The following is a 21155-nucleotide window of genomic DNA, read 5'->3' on the forward strand; positions in this document are numbered from 1 at the left end:
TGCACCTTGGCTGGGTCCTTCCAGCATCACTTCAGAGAGAGGGGCAGGGGAGAGAGAGAGCAAAAGATACAGAAAAATAGGACAGACAGAAAGAAAAAAGACGCATGGGGCATATAGGCTGGCCCTTGGGTCTGCAGCAGGAACACGTGTTAGAGAAAATGGCATCTGAGAGGCTGGGGTGGGGTTTGAGCCCCAGCAGGGAATGCGGAGTAGCGACTTCTGCTTTTTCTGGCAGCAGAGTTGATGGCGCAGTTAGCAATTAGGTTGGTTTCATTTCTGTGTGCTCAGCCATGATTTTGTCAAACTCGGAAGCTAAACTACTTTCCTCCTCAGTGGAGAGGGGCGAATAGGGAGGTAGGGGTTCCTCAGGGAGAGGAGTAGCCTGTAGGACCTTAGGGACTGGTGGAGGATCCTTACCAGGAGCACCGGTCAAGCAGGAGTGTATTGCCAATAAGGCAGGAGTGAGGCCGAGAGGGAACGTTTGCCGCCTATGCACCTTGGCCGAATGAACCAGTCAGAGAGCTCGGGCCCAAGTGTCCAGGTCCCAGAGAGGCACGTCCTCAATCCAGGGGTTGAAACCAGAGAGGATCTCCCAGTAAGTACAGGGATCCTTTTCCCTGTACTTCAACTTGCCTACTCTGCAATAGGGCATGCAGGGCTCGAGCCTGCGGGGCTCAAGAGTGAGGGAGGTTTTCCATTGCAGAGGGTCACTCACCCGTCCCTTGGATGCTGGTTAGGTCCCTGGCCCGATGTTGGGTGCCAGTTGTGGACAAGTCCTGCCGGAGGTGAGGACGACGGAAACACAGAGACTCGACTCCAGAGACCAGGTTCAGTGACGCAGATCCACTTTATTCAGGAAGTAAGCTAGCTTATATACATGGGTTCAGCCAATAGGGTGTTACAGCGTGTTCTTCATAGCCAATGGCTGAAAAGATCAGGGATCTGCATGGTTGGCTCTAAGTCACTTCCTTATAGCGGGCGAGCTCCCTCCCTGGATATGCCCAGGAGGGTTCTGAGAGTTGGAGTATTCTCACAGCATTGCATCAGCCACAGCTGCTAGGAATGCGCTCTATGCCCACCCACAGTCCGCCCTTATGAGACTTTAATAAAGGAAATGGCCCGCCATTTTCTGGCTCCACAGTTCCTTTACCATCTGCCAGAATCCACTGGGAACCTGCATGGCCATGGCAGTGGCCACTGGCCCTACAATACATGTTATAAAACATCTTCTTTCTACTTCTAAAGCCACAACCCCCCTCTTCAGCACCAACCACTCTAAGCAGTTTTTCATGCATCCTTCTGGAAGCTTGTTTGTCCAAGTTTCTATTGATGAGAATATATCTCCCTTTGCAACATGAAAGGAAGTATACTTTCTTCATATAATGCCATAAAGTAGTGTGGTCCGCAGGTTACATAGAGACACCAAGCAGGTTACAGAAGAAATTTTAGGAGGAGTTTTTTTGTTTTTTGTTTTTTTGTATTTTTTCTGAAGCTGGAAACAGGGAGAGACAGTCAGACAGACTCCCGCATGCACCCGACAGGGATCCACCCAGCACGCCCACAGGGGGCGACGCTCTGCCCACCAGGGGGAGATGCTCTGCCCCTCTGGGGCGTCGCTCTGTCGTGACCAGAGCCACTCTAGCACCTGGGGCAGAGGCCAAGGAGCCATCCCCAGCGTCCGGGCCATCTTTGCTCCAATGGAGCCTTGGCTGCGGGAGGGGAAGAGAGAGACAGAGAGGAAGGAGGGGGGGGGGGTGGAGAAGCAGATGGGCACTTCTCCTGTGTGCCCTGGCCGGGAATCAAACCCGGGACTTCTGCACGCCAGGCCTACGCTCTACCACTGAGCCAACCAGCCAGGGCCAGGAGGAGCTTTAATCATAAGCCAGCAACATACACGGGGTATAGCTAACCCAAATTGTGCAGCCCAGAATATAGTCCTGAGATTGGTTATACAGACATGATCACATACTGGTTGGGGGGAAAAGGAGGGGGAGCAAGATACAAAAGTCATTTACTGATAAGCCTTCAACATTTAACTATAGGATCTATCAAAAGGAAAAACATCCCTACACATCAAGACCACTAGATAACACAGTAGTGATAAATGTTTTACGTATCAACACAGTAGCAGTAAATGTTGTTTTACATATCAAAGACATTCCCAAATCTTCTAGGATTTATCACCTACCCATATGGCCACAGTAGTGGGAATGAAATGTTTAGTCTAGGACCATGATGGTGAACGTTTTTATAAAAACTGCCCACTTTTACAGTGGGCTGTAGCACAGCAACCAAACGGCGCCGCGATTGGCCCACCATGAAAGCTGGAACGCCCACTAGTGGGTGGGAGGGACTAGGTTGACCAGCACTGTAAAAGTGGATGGTTTTTATAAAAAGGTTCGCCATCAGGGGTCTAGGATAAAGAGAGAAGCTAAATGAAATTACTTTTGTTAAAAGTGTAGTTTACAAGTTTTATACATATAAAGAATTTCAGAAGGATGATTATTAGAAAGCATATAAAATGTTACAGAATACAGGTTTTTCAAGCAAGGGGAGTGGGCTTGTGATCCCTTTGTCTAGAGGTATATGGACTCTCATGACTCCAGAAGGGGAGGAAGAGTCAGGATCAGTGTAGGTGTTGTAGTAATATAATGTTATAGTAATTAATTATATAGAAATATAAAAAAATATGGAAGATATATAAGAGTAATTAAGATATAATATTAGCCTGACCAGGCGGTGGCGCAGTGGATAGGATCAGACTAGGATGTGAAGGACCCAGGTTTGAGACCCCGAGGTCACTAGCTTGAGCGTGGGCTCATCTGGTTTGAGCAAGGCTCACCAGCTTGAGCCCAAGGTTGCTGGCTCAAGCAAGGGGTCACTTGGTTTGCTGTAGCCCCCTGGTCAAGGCACATATAAGAAATCAATCAATGAACAACTAAGGAGCCACAACAAAGAATTGATGCTTCTCATCTCTCTCCCTTCCTGTCTGTCTGTCCCTATCTGTCCCTTTCTCTGACTCTGTCTGTGCCACAAAAAAAGATATAATATTAAAATTAATTAAGGAAATTAAATAAAGTTATGCTGTCTGGATAGGAATTAATATAGTGTGTGCAGATATGATAAACAGACTCTGACTTTCGAGCAGGGCTCAGTTAGTGTGTGTGTGAAGTTATACATAGATAAGAAGTGGCTTGATGGCATAACTGTAAGTTAACATAAACAAGAAACTTCCTTAGTGTTGGTCAAATAAGTTTGTAAATATGATATATATGTTTGCTCGCTTATAGTTTGCACTGGGTGTAGGGGACAGGCTGTAAGCAGGCAGGGTCGTTATAGCCTAAGGCTTAGTTTTAGGACTAAGCTTTTCCCCACACCCTTGACTATTGCATGATAGGGGGTGGTGCACTCTCATGAGAAATCCCATTTATGCCTCAGATAAGTGACTTTGTATCAGAGACTTCCTTGTTTGTATGTTGGATTAAAGGTTTTGATTTATACATTATAAAATGGGGCAGAGGAACCCAAACTGGAGGAGAACAGAGAAAGGAGAGCAGAGAAAGGCCACATGGAGGAGAAGAGAAGCAGCCAAGATGGCAGAGTGCTGAAGGAGAAGCCAGTTTGTGCAGAGTTTGTGCAGAGAGCAGGAGATGGGCAACAGAGGTGAATAAGGCTGGTGAGGTAGGAATCTCTGATTCTAGGAAACTCGGATAAGTCAGTGGCTTTGGGAGCCCTGAATGGAAAGGGAAATGTTTTCCCACTGTGTGTATTTCTTGCCTGCTGAGTGCAAGCTAGGATTAAAGCTAATGGCCCACCAGTTCTTGGCTCATTGTTTCATTACCATCTGTCTGAATCAAATGCGAACCTGCATGGGCCAGGCAGCTGTGATGGTGGCCATAGTTACTGGCCTTACACCTAGGAACATCTTAAAAGTAGCTTGATGTAACATTTCAGTAGATTAACATAAAAAGCACTCCCTGCGAGGAACTCCCCAAAAGGTGGTTTGAGGCGATAATCTTATAGATTGATACTTGTTAGAAGGTGTTGGCCAGAAAAGGTACTAAAGCTGAGGGGCCCCCTGCTGCGGTAGTTGCCCAGACTCCAACGTGAACGTGGACTGTTTCTATGCCGCTCTGAGCTCTAACCAAAGACAGCTGAGAGGAGCAACCGATGGGGCCCCCTTAAGCTGTACCTTGGCACGCCAAAAGGATTTGTGAGTAACAAATTGCCTGTGTGATTATTGTGTCTTTACTCTGGTGGCAGTTAGTGTCGGCACTTATCAGTAGCATCCTCATAGCGGCCTCAAGAATAGTCTGGAAGAGGCTGCCAGCCCTGCTGATAAGCAGCAGGAGTGTTCCACTGCATGGGGAAGTCTAATCAGGGACGCCTGATTGACGTAGAGCTTGGGCTCTACTGGGACAGTAGGAATTTTTAATTAAGATATGTAAACATTGTCTCCTAAAGGCTCTTAAGAAAGGGGAAGAGAAAGTTTTCAGATAAGCTCTATCTTCTTGTTTTTTCTTCCTCAGAAAGGGCGTAAGGGGGCCTGACTCTTCCTTTTAAAATACTAATGTTAACAATTTTTGCAATTCCCTGGCAACTTAACACAATAACACTAAACCTTGACAACTGATAGGTGCTCACCACATGTTTTCCAATAAGGTGGAACTATGACATGGATGACTTATATTATATTTAACCATTTCTCTCTGATACTAGCCTACCTAGCTGGTAAGAAGGGTTAAGAACTAGAAGGAAGCCTATGCAATTATCTAAACATTTGTTAAAGTTTTTCAATTGATTGATTATTAACAATGCTTGCTGAGATGTTTTCCTTCAGGGCCAGAAGGTAAAGATAAGAAAGCTACTAGAAAACCACCCTAGACCATTGGAAACTGACCAAAAGACACTGATGCCTTGGTGTGAACTTTTCTCATTATACTTCACTAAAATACTAAAATCTCCACCCAAGGTGGGAATTTTCTGCCATATTCTGTACCTGCAATGTATGTATAGCCATGCCTAATACTGTGCATGCTCACCCCAAACGTAGCTCAACATGCTGTGAGGTAAGCAACTAGCCCTGTAATACCATGACATCTTTTGTTCTCAAAGAGGCACTGCTCAGGGAATGATCCCCAGTACACTCCTGGCTTGTTGGCTTTCAATAAAGTTCCTACTAACAAAATCAACTTGGAGTGTTCTTTTGGTTGACACCTATCGAGCGGCCAGACCCTGTTGAGGGATCAGTAATAGTAGGTTAAGTTGTTTCTAGGATTTGGGTACCACAAACAATGTGGCAATACACACCATTATGTATTTTTTAAACTTTTTTCCCCCGAAGTTAGAAGCGGGGAGGCAGTCAGACAGACTCCCCCATGCACCCAACTGGGGGGCACTGCTCTGCCTATCTGGGGCATTGCTCCATTGCGGCCAGAGCCATTCTAGCATCTGAGGTGAAGGCCATGGAGCTGTCCTCAGCGCCCGGGCCAACTTTGCTCCAATGGAGCCTTGGCTGCGGGACGGGAAGAGAGAGACAGAGAGAAAGGAGAGGGGGAAGGGTGGAGAAGTAAATGGGCACTTCTCCTGTGTGCCCTGACTGGGAATCGAACCCGGGACTTACACACGCCTGGCTGATACTCTACTACTGTGCCAACCGGCTAGGGCCTAAACTATTTTTTTTAATGAAATACTACATTATTTATTTATTTATTTATTTATTGACAGAGACAGAGACAGAGTCAGAGTCAGAGAGAGGGATAGGTAGGGACAGACAGACAGGAACAGAGAGAGATGAGAAGCATCAGTTTTTCGTTATGGCACCTTAGTTGTTCATTGATTGCTTTCTCATATGTGCCTTGACCGTGGGCCTTCAGCAGACCAAGTAACCCCTTGCTCGAGCCAGCAACCTTGGGTCCAAGCTGGTGAGCTTTGCTCAAACCAGATGAGCCCGTACTCAAGCTGGCGACCTCCGGGTCTCGAACCTGGGTCTTCTGCATCCCAGTCCGATGCGCTATCCACTGCGCCACCACCTGGTCAGGCTAAGCTATTTTTTTTAATTAATTGATTTTAGAGAGATAAAGAGAGCAAGGGGACGGGGAAACTTTCATTTGTTGTCCCACTTAGTTGTGTTAGGACAGATAGCTATTAGGGCAAGAAAGGGCAGGGGAGAACAAAAGGGGTTTATCTCACCCACTAAAGGAGGGAGTTAGCAGTCTTAAGGTCTGCCAAAATAAAATGTTCAAATGGCCTTGACACCCTGTATGTTAGTCCCACTATCAAGGAAGGGGAGCCTAGAAACTAATAGTATATACCATATTTCCCCATATATAAGATGCACCTTCTCCCCAAAAATTTGGGGTCTAAAAACTGGATGCTTCCTATACAGTGGTTGTAGATCTTTTTACTTGCATTTCACACTTGAGGAGTCGTATGAACTTTATGATGAATAAAGTTTGAGTTCAATAATGTTATGTAATACATCTTTTTCTCAAAATTTGAGCCCCCAAATTAAGGTGTGTCTTATACATGGAAGTATCTTATACCTGGGGAAATAGGATAACTCCTGAGAGCCCCAACAGGCGGGACCCTCAGACTAGCTGAGCTGCTTGCTTGTGCCTTGTGCTAAGTGTATAGCTTTTTTTTTTTTTAAGTGTATATCTTTAACAAACTGCTTGTTTTGCTTAAATGCCACACCCTGTCTCTATGTGACAAGAATCAAAGAAGGAGAAGACCCTTTGGACTTGGGTTTTCTTTGGTGACAGTTGTATATTCACTTTTTGCTTTCCATTTGTGCCCTGACCAGGGATCAAACCACAGTCTTGGTTGTCGGGAGCCGATCAACAACTGCTGGCTGACAAGGTCACAGCAGGAGAAGACCCACAACTGCTGGCTGACAAGGTCACAGCAGAAGAAGATCAAAAACTGCTGATTGACAAAGTCACAGCAGAGAAGAGCAACGGCTGCTGGTTGACAAATTCACCGCAGTGAAGACCAATGGCTGCGGGTTGACAAAGTCACCGCAAAGGAAAGGCACAACGATACTTCCCCCTTTGACTTTTTGAATTAATCTGGCCTTATATCCCCCCTTTTCTGGGTGTGTGCTATTATTTATGGCACAGGGATAATAGTACTGTGCTTTCCCTGTAGATTCATAGTAATTTCTTTGGAAATGAGACAGAGGGTGTGAGTTCCACAGAAAAGCCTGTAAGCCCCTTGAACTGGGCTCGTAAACATAAGAGGTTAGCTATGATATCCCTCGTAAAGGGTTGAGTTTGAAAGGGAATTTCTTCTTATTAATAATGTTAGAAAGAATAGATTGTGACTTGTGAATGGGTAGGAGGCAGTGGCTGTGCACAGAGCACCTTTCGGCCTTCACTTAATTCAACATTTTTCCTCCCTAGCCTTTTCATGTGATAGAGTAGAGAAAAATTCCTTTCTTCTTGCTTATTTGATCTGCAGATAGTGGTACACTCTGAGAAGAATAGAGTTAGAACTTAACTAGTGTTTAAATATAATAAATAATATTTGACTAGACAATAGTATCTGTAAGGTCGGTGGATGGAGGGATGGTGACGTAGGAACTCAGACCCGCCCACTTTGGCTAGGACCGCCCACAAACAAGCCCGCCAAAGGAAGCTTCCCAGGAACCATTTGGAAAGAAGCGATCGTCTGCCAGCCAGTGAAATTTTACGTCATAGTAGCTCCACTTCCCTAGAGGGACCCTTTAAATATCTGCCACGCAGTTTAATCTTTGCAACTTCCCTAGCCTCCATGTTTCTTTTCTAGGGGCCAGGGAACCTTGCCGGGCGGGGTGTGCGCTCTGTACTAATCTTTGCAACTTCTCTGGCCTCCATGTTTCCTTGGGGCCAGGGAACCTTGCCGGGTGGGGTGTGTGCTCTGTACTCAATAAAGCCATTTATTATTTCACACTTTGCGGCTCCAAGCCCTCTTCCTTCCTTCTTGGTGGGGAAAAATACCTTACAGTATCTTAGGTAAGGTATAGTAGAATGGCCCATTGTGTGTGGCCTAGGATGAGAGCACAGTTGGCAAGAAAAGAATGTTTTACTAAGAGAATTGTTTTTTGACTAAAGGCAGTTACTGGGCTTTCTCAGTGAGATGTTCTCATGAGATTTATATACTTTCCAAGATTTTTTGATAATGAGAGGAATGTAGAGGAATCCATAGAAGTAATAACAGTTTATGTCTTCTGAAATTATGTTGCTACTAGGCTATCTTGCTAGTGCACTCTGTATATCTTTGGGTGAAAGCTATTCTTAATGTTATGTCAATTTCTTTATAGGCAAGCATTTTAGAATCTTGTGAGAAAAAGTAGGACACTGCATAAACTCAAGGCCATTTACCTGAGCAAGCGGTGGTCCATTGTTAGTCCTTAATGATTTCGTCTGCTAATCTCTCTCTGCCCCTTGACTCACAACAGCAGTAGAGTTAATTGTTAGTACTAATTCTTTAAAAGCTTTTACCAATGTTGCTATTGCTATTCAAGTTATTTTGTAGTTGTACTTTGAATGATTTGCTACCTGGTTTGTAATTTATAGATATAAATTAACTGTTATCCGGAAACATGTAAACATAGTGAAACAGAAGCAATGATTAACACCATGTAATTGTAACTCAGTGTGTGTGTATAAAAAGGGAGCTATACTAGCATTTGGCGGAGATGCCTGGCAGTAAATGCTAACTAGAGAATAAAGAGAAAGAAAAGAATTCAGCTCTCTCCCTCGATTCGCGCCGACGCCGTCTCTTCCTGTGGGACCCCTGGATTCCCCCCGGGGCTGGACCCCGGCACTTGGTGTTTTGGGAGGACACTCTAACTGACTGAACTAACTGGCCAGGGCATTATTTATGTTTTTAAATACAAGTACGGTATGTGGGTTTCCATCTATCTATCTACTTACCTAGATATAGATGCAAATACAGTGTTCTCAGGTTAGAATTGCTGGGTCAAAGAATATATACATTTAAAAATATATAAAAACCGTTTATTGTGAAAAACATCTTGTAGATTATAAGGTCCAGATACTTTACATGAGCTCTCCCACACCTACATGTAAGACCTATGAAATTATTAGTACATTTTTATCTTTTTAATTTTTCCATTGATTTGGCAGGGGAGTCAAATCATTGTTTCACTTAATTATTCCATTTCGTTGTGTACTCATTGATTGCTTCTCATATGTATCCTGACTAAGGGTTGAACTCATGACTTCTGGCTTGCTGGGTTGACACTTTATCTACTGAGCCATCAAGCCAGGGCCAAATGATTAATATAATACTTTATTTTTTTAATTCATTTTTAGAGAGGAGAGAGAGAGAGGGAGGGAGAGAGAGAGAGAGAGAGAGAGAGAGAGAGAGAGGAGAGAGACAGAGAGAGAGAAGGGGGAGGAGCAGGAAGCATCAACTCCCATATGTGCCTTGACCAAGCAAGCCCAGGGTTTCGAACCGGCGACCTCAGCATTTCAAGGTCGATGCTTTATGCACTGCACCACCACAGGTCAGGCTAATGTAATCCTTTTAATGTAATACTCTAATACCTCACAGTATGTTTTGAGTTACCAAGAAAAGATCTCATGCCTTTTTCAAGCTGGAACCATGAAAGGTGTAGAAGCAAATGGCAAACCATTGAGAAAAAGTGGAGGAATTTCACAGAACCAAAGATCAAGTGCCTGAGAAAGAAGTTTGCACAAAAGATTCTTTGAAATGCAAGGAGAAACTTGTTTATAAGAAAGCTAAGCACTGTCATAAGGAATATAGGCAGATAGACAGAACCGAGATTTGATGGTAAGGATGGCAAGAAATGTGAGCATCTTCATTGTGGGACCCAAAAGGGCATTCCTCATCAGGTATCATCAGCTATCAGTGTGAGCTAAAAAAAGGTCTGAAAGATGTTGCAGTTTTTTTGCCTTTGCTGGATCTTCAGCGGCCCCTTTGTTTTAAGCTCAACGAAACTTCAGCTATCATGCTGGGGATTGTGGAACCATATACTGCATGGGGGAACCCAAACTTGGAGTCAGAAATGAATGGACCTACAAGTGTGATTACGGCAAAGACAAGAAGCTAGTGGCCTGACAAATAACACTTAGATTGTTCCATCTTGTGGTAAACATGGTATCATCTGCATGGAGGATATGATTCATGAGATCCATACTGTCGGAAAATCTTCAACTTCCTATGGCCTGCAAATTATCTTCTCCAGGAGGGATCAGATTGATAGGCTTATTAGAAGGATGAACTGAGGTGTCTCCCATCATTATCTTTGTGATTTGGTCACGGACTGCTTTCAAATTGTTAAATAGAAAGAAAGAGAGGGAGGGAGGGAGAGATAGAGATAGAGAGAGAAAGAGAGAAAGAGAGAAAGAAAGAAAGAAGGAAAGAAAGAAAGAAGAGGTATATACTTACTCTTGTCCTTGGGTTTGTCCTTGGCTTTCTCCCTTGAAGAATATTATACTTTATCTGTTTAATGCCAGGCAGATTCACAGTGGATTCGGGCAGATAGTAGAAAAACTGCAGAGCCGGAAAGGTTGGGCCATTCCATTTAATAAATTCTCACAACAGCAACAAGCACACTGGCAGGGGAAACGTCTCAGACAAACAAACAGCAAAATGGCCTCTCACAGTGGAGTACAGGCAATCTGAAAATCTACAATCCTCCATCTCTCCCAAGTGCAAGTACCCACAGCCTTATATAGGCCATATACACGTGGCACAGCAACACTCTCATGTACCAATCAAGCAAAGTGCATGCAACCTCGCGAGCAAGCCTAACATTGGTGCCCCACAATCTGGAAAATCTGTAGCAAAAACTTAAGCAGCTTCTCCAGTCCCACTGTCTTGGGCCCAGACCCAGCACCCCCAGAATCAGCCAAACTGGAATTTCCCCTTTTGGGGTGGGGGACTCTACACTTTAACTCCAGTCACCCAGACTCTCAGTGTTGGCTTTGGTTCCTTTCCCTAGCCTGAGACCAATGGACCTTTCTTCAGCATGGACGTATAATGCTTTTGTTTCCATGTACCTGGCATTCCCTAATCCTGACCTTTAGTCAATTGCAAGAAGTGGTTACCTTACCTAACCAGCCTTATAACTGCTGGTCTCTCTCTCTCTCTCTTTCAGACCTCTCTGGAATAATATTAAAATAATGCTTTATAAACATGTAAATCATGACTCAAATTTAAAATCTAACTATCACCCTGGCTGGGTGACTCAGTGGATAGAGCATCAGCCAGGCACACTGAGGTTGTGGGTTTGATCCCCAGTCAGGGCAGATACGAGTAGCAATGAATGAGTGCACAACTAAATAAAACAACTAAGTGGAAAAATGAGTTGATGCTTCTCTCTCTCTCTCTCTCAAATCAATAGAAAAACTAAAAAAAATAATAGTAAAGGCCCTGGCCGGTTGGCTCAGCGGTAGAGCGTCGGCCTGGCGTGTGGGGGACCCGGGTTCGATTCCCGGCCAGGGCACATAGGAGAAGCGCCCATCTGCTTCTCCACCCCCCTTCCTTCCTCTCTGTCTCTCTCTTCCCCTCCCGCAGCCAGGGCTCCATTGGAGCAGAGATGGCCCGGGCGCTGGGGATGGCTCCTTGGCCTCTGCCCCAGGCGCTAGAGTGGCTCTGGTCGTGGCAGAGCGACGCCCCGGAGGGGCAGAGCATCGCCCCCTGGTGGGCAGAGCGTTGCCCCTGGTGGGCGTGCCAGGTGGATCCCGGTCGGGCGCATGTGGGAGTCTGTCTGACTGTCTCTCCCCGTTTCCAGCTTCAGAAAAATACAAAATAAATAAATAAATAAATAAATAATAATAATAATAATAGTAAAAAATAAAATCTAAACTATCTCCCTACAAACTCCTTGGTTAACCCTTCAAGGTCTGTTCTTAACCCACCTCTGGAGCTGATTTACCATCATGTTGTGCACATTTTTCTCCAGCCCAAACACTACCCATTTTCCTGCCTTTGTACATTGTTCCCTCATCTAAAGAAGCCATCCTCCAACTCTCCATCTATAGAAATCCTGCATATCCTACCATGTCCAGCTCAAGTTTTACCTCTTTCCCTATTCGTCCTAGATGAAAAGAGTTCCTTCCAATAAAAAGCCCCATTAGATTCTGTTGAGTACTATCAAACTTTAGTATATACCTTTTTGCTGGAATAACTCTTTGCTCACATACACAGTTCCTGTAACTACACTTGAAACTCATTGTTTGCAACATGTGGCATTCAGAATATTATTGTGACTTGGATATCTATTTCCCCAGTGTAATGCTGGTGGCCAAAGCCAGGCAGGTCCACACTGGATTCGGGCAGATGGTAGAGAAACTGCAAAGCCGGAAAGTGTTGGGCTCTTCCATTTAATAAAGTCTCACAACAGCAAAGAAGCACACAGGCAGGGGAAACCTCTCCTCAGGCAAACAAAAAGCAAGAATGGCTCGTCAGAGTGGTGGGCAGGAAATCCACCATCTGCAAATCCCTGAGCACAAGCACCTGAAGCCTTATATAGGCCATACACACATGGCGCTGCCACATGCTCACGTACCAGTCACGCAAAGGGCTTGCAGCTGGTAAACCAGTAAGCAAGCCTATCACAGCTGCCCCACACCCAGGTAAATAGGAAAACAAAATTCCCTACATAAATTGTGGGGCTGAGAGTTGAAGAATACTGAACTCATGCAAACACCAAACTATGGCTCATTTTTCTCCTTCCAGGTGGCAGGAGGGAATAAAGATGGTCTTCTGATAGGTGATCCATCTACTGATTCTAGTTTTTTCCATCCTAGGATTCAGCTGTTTGGTGTACAAATGGAAGATAGAACAGGACCTATAAAAATCTAGAAAAAACTTAGGCTACTGTTATTTTCTGAGCATATTGAAAACTGAAAATGTGCTAAAGTCAGTGTAAAAGAGTGTGAGAGCCCTGGCCAGATGCCTCAAGGGTAGAGCATCAGCCCGGCATGCAGATGTCCTGGGTTCGATTACCAGTCAGGGAACACAGGAGAAGTGACCATCTGCCTCTCCACCCCTCCCCTTCCCCTCTTTCTCTCTCTCTCTCTCTCCCCTTCCTGTAGACATGGATAGATTGATTCGAGCAGTGTTGGCCTGTGCTCTGTGGAGCCTGCACCTCAGGCATTAAAAATAGCTCAGTTGTGGAGCATGGCCCCAGATGGGCAAAGCATAGGCCCCAGACAGGGCTTGCCCAGAGGATCCCGGTGGGGGCGCATGCAGGAGTCCTTCTCCCCTTTCACTTAAATAAATGCGAACAAAAAATCTCAGTGGTGTGTTAGAAATCTTTTATCATTGCACCATCATTTTCTCTCAACCCTGTCCTCAGTGTCTGTGATCTTATGGCTAGGCTAACCTTACTTCAGGATATATCACAGATTAAAAGCTGAAAACCCTTGGATTATAGTATTTTTTCGTTTTTTAGGTTGAATTTATTGGGGTGACATTGGTTATTAAAATTATGTAGGTTTCAGGTGTGCAATTCTATAATACATCTGTATGTTATATTGTGTTCAAATACTAGTTTTTTGGACTCCAGTTTACACTGGGTAAAGTGGAGGCCACAAGCAGCTAGGCCTAGAGCTATGACTTTTCAGGCACGGTGTCGCGTGGTTAACAGCCTGTGCAGGCGACTCCCAGCCAGGCGGCGGGAGCCCATACAGTTTTCACTTGCACCCCGTGAGGGCCTCGCACTTGCCGCAAGGGAACTGGCCCTTCCTGATGATACACCACCCCTCCCAAACTTTTACAGTCTGCCATTTGTCCTCTAAGCGAAGAGAACAGGATGCAGGTCCTGGGGGCCAGAGTCCAAAGACTAAGCGACTCACAGCACAGGCGTTGGAACAGAAGGCGGCCACTCCACAGATTAAGGTAACCCAAGCAACAAGGAGCGAGACCGGTTTTACGGCCTCCCCATCCAATGCGTGAGTTCCCGGTTCCCAATCCGCTGTAGTCCGCCCTCTCCTTTCCCGCCCAACCAACAGCTACTTCCTGCCTCATTTCCATCCAATCCGCACACTCCACGAAGAATAGCCCTAGGGGGCGTATGGGAAGGTGATTAGAGCAATGGCCATACTGACCAACCGGATTCTGGGGCTGGCGCGGAGGGGCGGGACTTCGCTCTGGCCGTAGCTATTCAGGAGCGAGGGGCGGGCGCAGGGCCGTACTTCGTGCAGCCGTACTCGCCAGTTCGCGCGACGGCAGCGGTTGCCAGGCCTCTTGGTTCTGTGGCACGTGACGGTCGGGCCTCCTCTGCCCGCTTCTCCACTGCAGCGTAGGGCCAGGTGTGCGGGCGGGAGAAGGCGCGGGCGCCGTTGGTGGTCTCTGGGAAGCTCGAGGTGAGGTGGGAGGCCTGTGTGTGTCTTAGGGCCTGTGAGGACCCCAGGGTCCCAGGTGCATGCCTCCGCGCCCGAGGGGTCGGGTGGGGCCGAGGCCGAGGGTTCGGGCTGTGTTTCGAGAGCTCAGGCCTCGGCCCACGCGCGGGTCTTGGGGGGCGACGCCTGAATTTGGGCCGCCTCGGTTGGGGAGCCAAGCCGGCCGCTGGGGTCGGGAGGCGTGGCAGGTGTCTAGAGTCTCCCTTGACCCCAGGGAAGGCCAATTTCTGCCTCTGGCTTTGCTTCTAGAGCTTTCTTAGGCCTCGTGCTGGCTGCTTGGGGATCCGAGAGGTAGGGTGGAGTAACCACCACCTTTGGATAAAGGTCTGGGGTGGAATCAGGCCTAGTCACTGCCCCTAGTAGCGGGGAACGGCAGTGTCGGACGAGATAATGTTTAGGGTTAGTGTTGCGGCCTCAACGTTTGAAAGCAGAACCGCTAAGCAGACTGGAACCTAGCACCTTGAAGAGTATGGAGAATGTGCTAGAACACGCAGTGATTGTAGACTTAAGTCTACATTTCCATCTATATATTCCGAGGTGGGGGTGGTTATGCAGTAGGAAATTCACCAGGCGTTAGACGCAGGAAAGCACTAGAAAGCTCTCGGGACAGGTTGTTTTACCGTGGAGGAACAGGCCCAGAGCTATGAAATGACTGGCCCAAGGTCATGCGATTATTCTTGTGATCACGTTTGGATTGTAATTGAGGGCTAGGCATTTGTTGTTGTTTCAATTAATTTTAGAGAGGAGAGAGAGAAAGGGGGGAGGAGCAGGAAGCATCAACTTCAATATGTGCCTTGACCAGACAAGTGCAGGTTTTGAACCAGCGACCTCAGCATTCCAAGTCGACGCTTTATCCACTGCGCCACTACAGGTCAGGCCTAGGCATTTTTGGTTTTAAAGTTGTTTTGGTTATGGGTAAGGTCTTGGTTTAAGTCCTTCATCGACCATTTGTTGCTGTGGTTGTGTGTACTTGGGCAATTTACTTAGCTTTTGTAACCCATTTCTCCCCAATAATGGATATAATATCTGATAGAGTTGTTAGAATTAAATTAAGATGTGTATAAAATAGGACAGTGAAGTCTCATGCATATTAACTGCACAATAAAAAATGACTACAATAGTTATAGTTTGAATGCTGTTGGTCCACTATACTGACTGATGTCCTACTCTAAGAGTTAGTTAAGTTCTGTTTTCCAGGACCTAGTGGAGTACCTGCTGGGCATGCCACAGTGAATACTGGTTGAGGGAAGTTAAACTGTGCTGAATATTAAGAGGTTGGGAGGACAAAGGTGAACCACAATTAGATCCTTTTGTGTATGATTTACATAATGGAACTTTTTGTTTGATTTTTTAATAAGAGGGTTGTTGTTTTTTTAAGGGAAAATCGTATTGATCCTTTTTTTTTGAAAATTGACTTGAGAGAGAGAAGGAAGAGAGAGAAATAGAGTCATTGATGTGTTATTCCATCCATTAGTTGAGTCTTGCACCTGTCCTGACTAGGGATCAAACCCACAACCTTAGTGCATGGGAACAGTGCTCCAACCAACTGAGCTACCCAGCCAAGGCTGTATTGATCTTTAAAACCACTCTGTATCTTAGTCTTTTTTCCAGCAGTGTTTGAAGATCATGAGTGGAATCACTGCCATTTTGTATATTTGCTATAATTATACTTAGAGCAGAGGTAAAGACTGGGAGTTCTCCTGTGCACCAGCCTGGGTACAGAAGCAAACAAACCAGAAAAGTGAATCTTGAGACTTCTAGGGTGAACTGTGTATGGGAGTGAATGTATCCTACAAGAGTTTGTGACCTATCTGAAAATGGTTGTCAGCATCCCGCCATACCATACTATCTTAACTCATCAGTTTCAACTAGCACATTATCTTGCAAGGACCATGAGGGTGTTTTGTCAGAAGTTATTGCTGCAGTTTTGGCAATCAACTATTGCATCCTTTTAGTTACAGAGTTCGCTTTGCCTGGCACATAGCTTAAGGGATGAAGTGACCGTTGGTAAGCACCAATGCCTGCTAAAGAGACTTGAATTTCAGGCCCAGAATGGATAACTAGCTTATGAACTACCTTGGTATCCAAATCTTTAAAATTGAAATGAGAAGTCTCCTGTTTACCTTCCCTAGGGGACTATTGGGAGGGACAAATAGGATGAAACTACACATTATAGTGTAATAACTAGAATTGGAGGCACAAAATGACAACTAGGAAATAATAAAAGTGCATGAACATAGTTGTAACCGATATATATAGTTTATTGTAGAACTTTGTCAGGAAAGTGTTGGCTGAATGTTTTGTTAAATGCTACATATGTACTTTTAAATTAAGTTTGAGCTGTGAAAATTATTTGTAGATTTTTTAAGATAAGAATTTAGACAATCCTTAGCAATATATTTTGAATATTCGTATCTTAAACCTGTGTAGTTCAATAGCAAAAAAGAATGTGCTATGGAAAAATCGATCCTAATGTTCTTGTCATTGAAAAAACAAAATTCAAAACTGTAAAGGCAGTATGGATCTATTTTTAAATGGATGAGCATTTACAATAAAGACCACTTTGAATTTTATGTACTTTCCCCCTTTAAGTGCTTTTGTGTTTTAACTAGATGTAAAAGTAAAATGGTTTATCTGTGACCACTTCCTTTCCATTCTGAGACTTTATCTGCTTTAAAACTCAAGAGTTTTAGCCTGACCTGTGGATAAAGGGTCGACCTGGAACGCTGAGGTCTCTGGTTCAAAACCCTAGGCTTGCCTGGTCAAGGCACATATGGGAGTTGATGCTTCCTGTTCTCTCTCTCTCTCTCTCTCTCTCTCCCTCCCCCTCTCCCTCCCTCCCTCCCTCCCTCTCCTCTCTAAAATGAATGAATTAAAAAAAATTAAAACTCAAGAGTTTTAGAACCACTAGAACTTGAATGGAGGCACGGAGCAACAACTAGTAATGGAACTCACTGCTGATGTTGATCACATACTGTAAGCCAGACACTGTCATCAATACTTTACACATTTTGTTTATACAACAACCCTAAGAAGTAGATAGTGCTCTCATTTTAGAGATGAAATTGAGAGCCTGACCTTAGTAATTCACCCAATATGCCAAGTTATAAAGTAGCTGATGAGTGATTATGACTTCTGAGTTTCTGTTCATAAACACTACTATATATGTCTAACTGACCTGGGGCAGTTTATATAACTTCTCTTAGTCTTCTAGAACATCCTGGGGTTCTTGTGAAGATTGAATTAACCTAAAGTATCTAAACCCAAAGAGACTTCAAATTATAAAAAATGAATGGATAGTCTACCTGAAAGACTGCCTCAGTTTTTATTACATACTGCCTTTTTATTATTACTATTATTGATTTTTAGTGAGAGACAGGAAGGGAGAGAGATGAGAAGCATCAAATCATAGTTGTGGCACTTTAGTTGTTCATTGATTGCTTCTCATATGTACTTTAATGAGGGGGTTATAGGGGTGGGGAGACAGTGGACCCTTGCTCAAGCCCAAGACCTTCGGCTTCAAGCTAGTGACCATGGGGTCATGTCTCTGATCTCATGCTTAAGCTGGAGACCCCATGCTCAAGCCAGCAACCTCTGGGTTTCATACTTGGGTCCTCAGTGTCACAGGTTGATGCTCTATCCACTTTTCCACCACCTGGTCTGGCTACTCATTTTTTACAAAGCCTAGAGTCAAATGGCTTCACTGATGAGTTACACTAAATATTTACAGAAGTAATACCAGTCTTTTACAAACTTTACCAAATAGAAGAGGAGAGACTACTTCCCAGCACATTCTATCAAGCCCTGATCCCAAAATCAGTATACAAGAAAACAAAACTATAGCCCTATATCTGTTATGAAATCAGATGCAAACATACTCAATGCTAGCAAGCAAAACCCAGCAACATATAATATAGAAAGGATATTTTCTTACCATGACCTAACTGGGATTTTTCCCGTGAATGTAAGGTTGGTTCACCATAAAATAATAAATGTGATATGCCACATTAATAAAGGACAAAAACTACATGATCATCTCAATATACACAGTTTGACAAAATACAGTAGGTACCCTTTCCTAATAGAAACACTCAACAAACCAGGAATAGAAAGGAGTTTCCTCAATCTGATTAAGAGACAAATAATCCCTTTCCTGGGATTTCTGAGCCTCTTTTCAATTTCTTGTAAAGGAATTGGAGTTAGAATTTCCTAATATATTTTGAGAAAGCCCCACAATGAAAAGCCCAGAACCAGTTGGCTTCACTGGTGATTCTACCAAATACTCAGGGAAGAAAACACTTCTTCACAAATTCTTCACAAAAATAGAACACTTCCCACTCATTCTATGAGGCCAGTATTACCCTGATACCAAAGCCAGACAGAGACTTTACGAGAAAACCATATACCAATATCTCTTATGAAAACACATAAAAGAAGACAACTTGAAGTTATAAAATATAAAAATTTAAATTTGAGCCTTCATTTGTTTTAAAGATCTTGTTTTAATCAAATTCTTTTTATTTCATAGGTCTCTTCAATAAGGAACCTTTATTGAAGAAAAGTTTTTGCCTTTAAAAGGTGGCAAATATTTCTTCAGTGTTTATCTATTTTGGAAATTGATCTAAATAGTTGTCTGAATTTGCTAAAATTTGATGCAGAATGTGTGTTTCTGTTAGGTACGGTATTTTGTGTTCAGAGTCTCATGCACATCATTAAATATGTATAGTAAAATAATATGGACATTTTTAGATTGTATGCTGAGAGCATAGTTTGTGCAGTTTTACTTATGTCACTAATTCATTTTTAAAATGTTTATTTTATTGGCATTTTGGGGGGAAGGGCATGGTTTTTTTTTTTAAGACTATTTATTCGTTTTAGAGAGGAGAGAGAGAGAAAGAGGGGAGGAGCAGGAAGCATCAACTCCCATATGTGCCTTGACCAGGTAATCCCAGGGTTTTGAACTGGCGACCTCAGCATTCCAGGTCAACACTTTATCCACTGTGCCACCACAGGTCAGGCACAGGGCATGGTTTTTTATAGAAGGAAAATACCAGCAAGAATCTTAAGTAGAACTACCAAACTTATGTGTGTTTTTTGGCAAGTTAGATTGACAAAAAATAGATTACAAGTTTATTTTGATAACAAAAAAAATCCTCAAAAACTTGATTTATAGCACTAATAATGAAGCATATTTATAACGTCTAAAAACATGGCCAATTGATTGGTTTGAGCATTGGCTGTGGGCACTGAGGATAGCTCAGTTGGTCCGAGCATGTCAGCCTCAGGCACTAAAAATAGCTCGGTACTCAAGCATCAGCCCCAGACAGGATTGCTGGGTGAATCCTGGTTGGGGCGCATGCAGGAGTCTGCCTCACTATCTCCCCTCCTCTCGCCTTAAAAAACAAACAAAAAAAACCATAAATAAACCTGGCCAAGGATACACAATGTTATCAAGGTCAACTTTTTCCCCCTATTGTTATTTTTTTATTTAGAAATTAATAGGATGACATTGGTCAATAAGAATATGTAGGTTTCAGCTAAACATCTCTATAGTGTGTGAACTGTTGATAGTGTTGTGTGCTCATCACCCAAAGTCATCATTTTCTGTCACCATATATTTGTCCCTCTTTATACTCCCTTCTCCCCAGGGTCACCTTTAATCTATAAAAAAAAATTAGTTTCCAGACTTTATGTATACTTTATATAAATTGAACTCTTGAAGGTTAGATACAAATTTTTTTAAATGATTGATTTCTAGTTGGCATTTATGACATTGAATTGAACTGTCAGCATTCATTTAGTGTCTAATACATGCCAGGCTATCTGATGGGTCATCAGATGCATTTTTTCCTATTACTCGTTTGTAGCATAATTCTCACAGTTTGGACTTATGACTGCCAGAAAAGTCTTAAACTTTGCCACCAGCTTTTGTCAAAAGCCTGGTCAGAGAAAAAGAAAAGACTCAGTTGAGAGATTAATGGGTTAACTTTTTTTTTTTTTTCTTTTCCCTTTTTGTATTTTTCTGAAGCTGGAAACGGAGGCAGGCAGACAGACTCCCGCATGCGCCCGACCAAGATCCACCCGGCATTCCCACCAGGGGGCGATGCTCTGCCCATCTGGGGCATTGCTCTGCTGCAACCAGAGCCATTCTAGCGCCTGAGGCAGAGGCCACAGAGCCATCCTCAGCGCCTGGGCCAACCTTGCTACAATGGAGCCTTGGCTGCAAGAGGGGAAGAGAGAGACAGAGAGGAAGGAGAGGGGGAGGGGTGGAGAAGCAGATGGGCACTTCTCCTGTGCGCCCTGGCCGGAAATCGAACCCAGGACCCCTGCACGCCAGGCCGACGCTCTACCACTGAGCCAACCGGCCAGGGCCTAATGGATGAACATTTGAAGGATGTGCAGACTGTTAATTTCTCTAGAACCTAGATATTGTCCAGTTTTATTTTTAGGTCAAGTTCTAGATCAGTCGCAGTCAGAACTTGGACCATACAGTATTGGCCCCATAGTGCTGATTTTATTGATTTAGTCTTTGCTAACGTAAGGGATATCATAAGACAGAATCACACAAAACTTAGTTTGCTTATGTCTTAAAGGCATTTTTGAAAAAGTTGTTCACCTTAGTAGACTTACTGATGTTTAAAGATTTTCATGTTTGTGATTTTTTTAACACATTAAAAAGTTTTTTTTATTTTGGGAGAGTTTTAAATTTGCAGAAAAATTGTGATGATGGTACATAGAATTCCCATATACTCCCATAACATTCCATTTCCTCTA

The 21155-nt window shown here is 43.9% G+C and overlaps 1 protein-coding gene and 1 pseudogene across 7 annotated transcripts in view; both read left to right on the forward strand.

The window, feature by feature from the left end:
* The first annotated feature begins 9590 nt into the window (after nt 1-9590).
* On the forward strand, nt 9591-10256 carry LOC136377180 (large ribosomal subunit protein uL30 pseudogene; annotated as a pseudogene).
* A 3899-nt stretch (nt 10257-14155) lies between these two features.
* Nucleotides 14156-21155, forward strand: part of CANX (calnexin) — a 46645-nt gene continuing 39645 nt past the window's right edge. For 2 of the 7 annotated variants that reach the window (XM_066344405.1, XM_066344406.1), the window contains exon 1: nt 14180-14345. Coding sequence is in view for 2 of the 7 variants with exons in the window: in XM_066344410.1 (XP_066200507.1) it covers nt 15169-15252 (84 nt within the window). In the remaining 5 variants the exon portion in view is untranslated. Of the gene's footprint in view, nt 14346-15123; nt 15253-18909; nt 19058-21155 lie in introns of those variants that run through there. The other 5 variants (XM_066344410.1, XM_066344404.1, XM_066344407.1 and 2 more) reach the window with 5 other exon arrangements.

Source organism: Saccopteryx leptura, chromosome 6, assembly GCF_036850995.1.
Source record: "Saccopteryx leptura isolate mSacLep1 chromosome 6, mSacLep1_pri_phased_curated, whole genome shotgun sequence".
In the NCBI taxonomy this organism is placed as follows: Eukaryota; Metazoa; Chordata; class Mammalia; order Chiroptera; family Emballonuridae; genus Saccopteryx; species Saccopteryx leptura.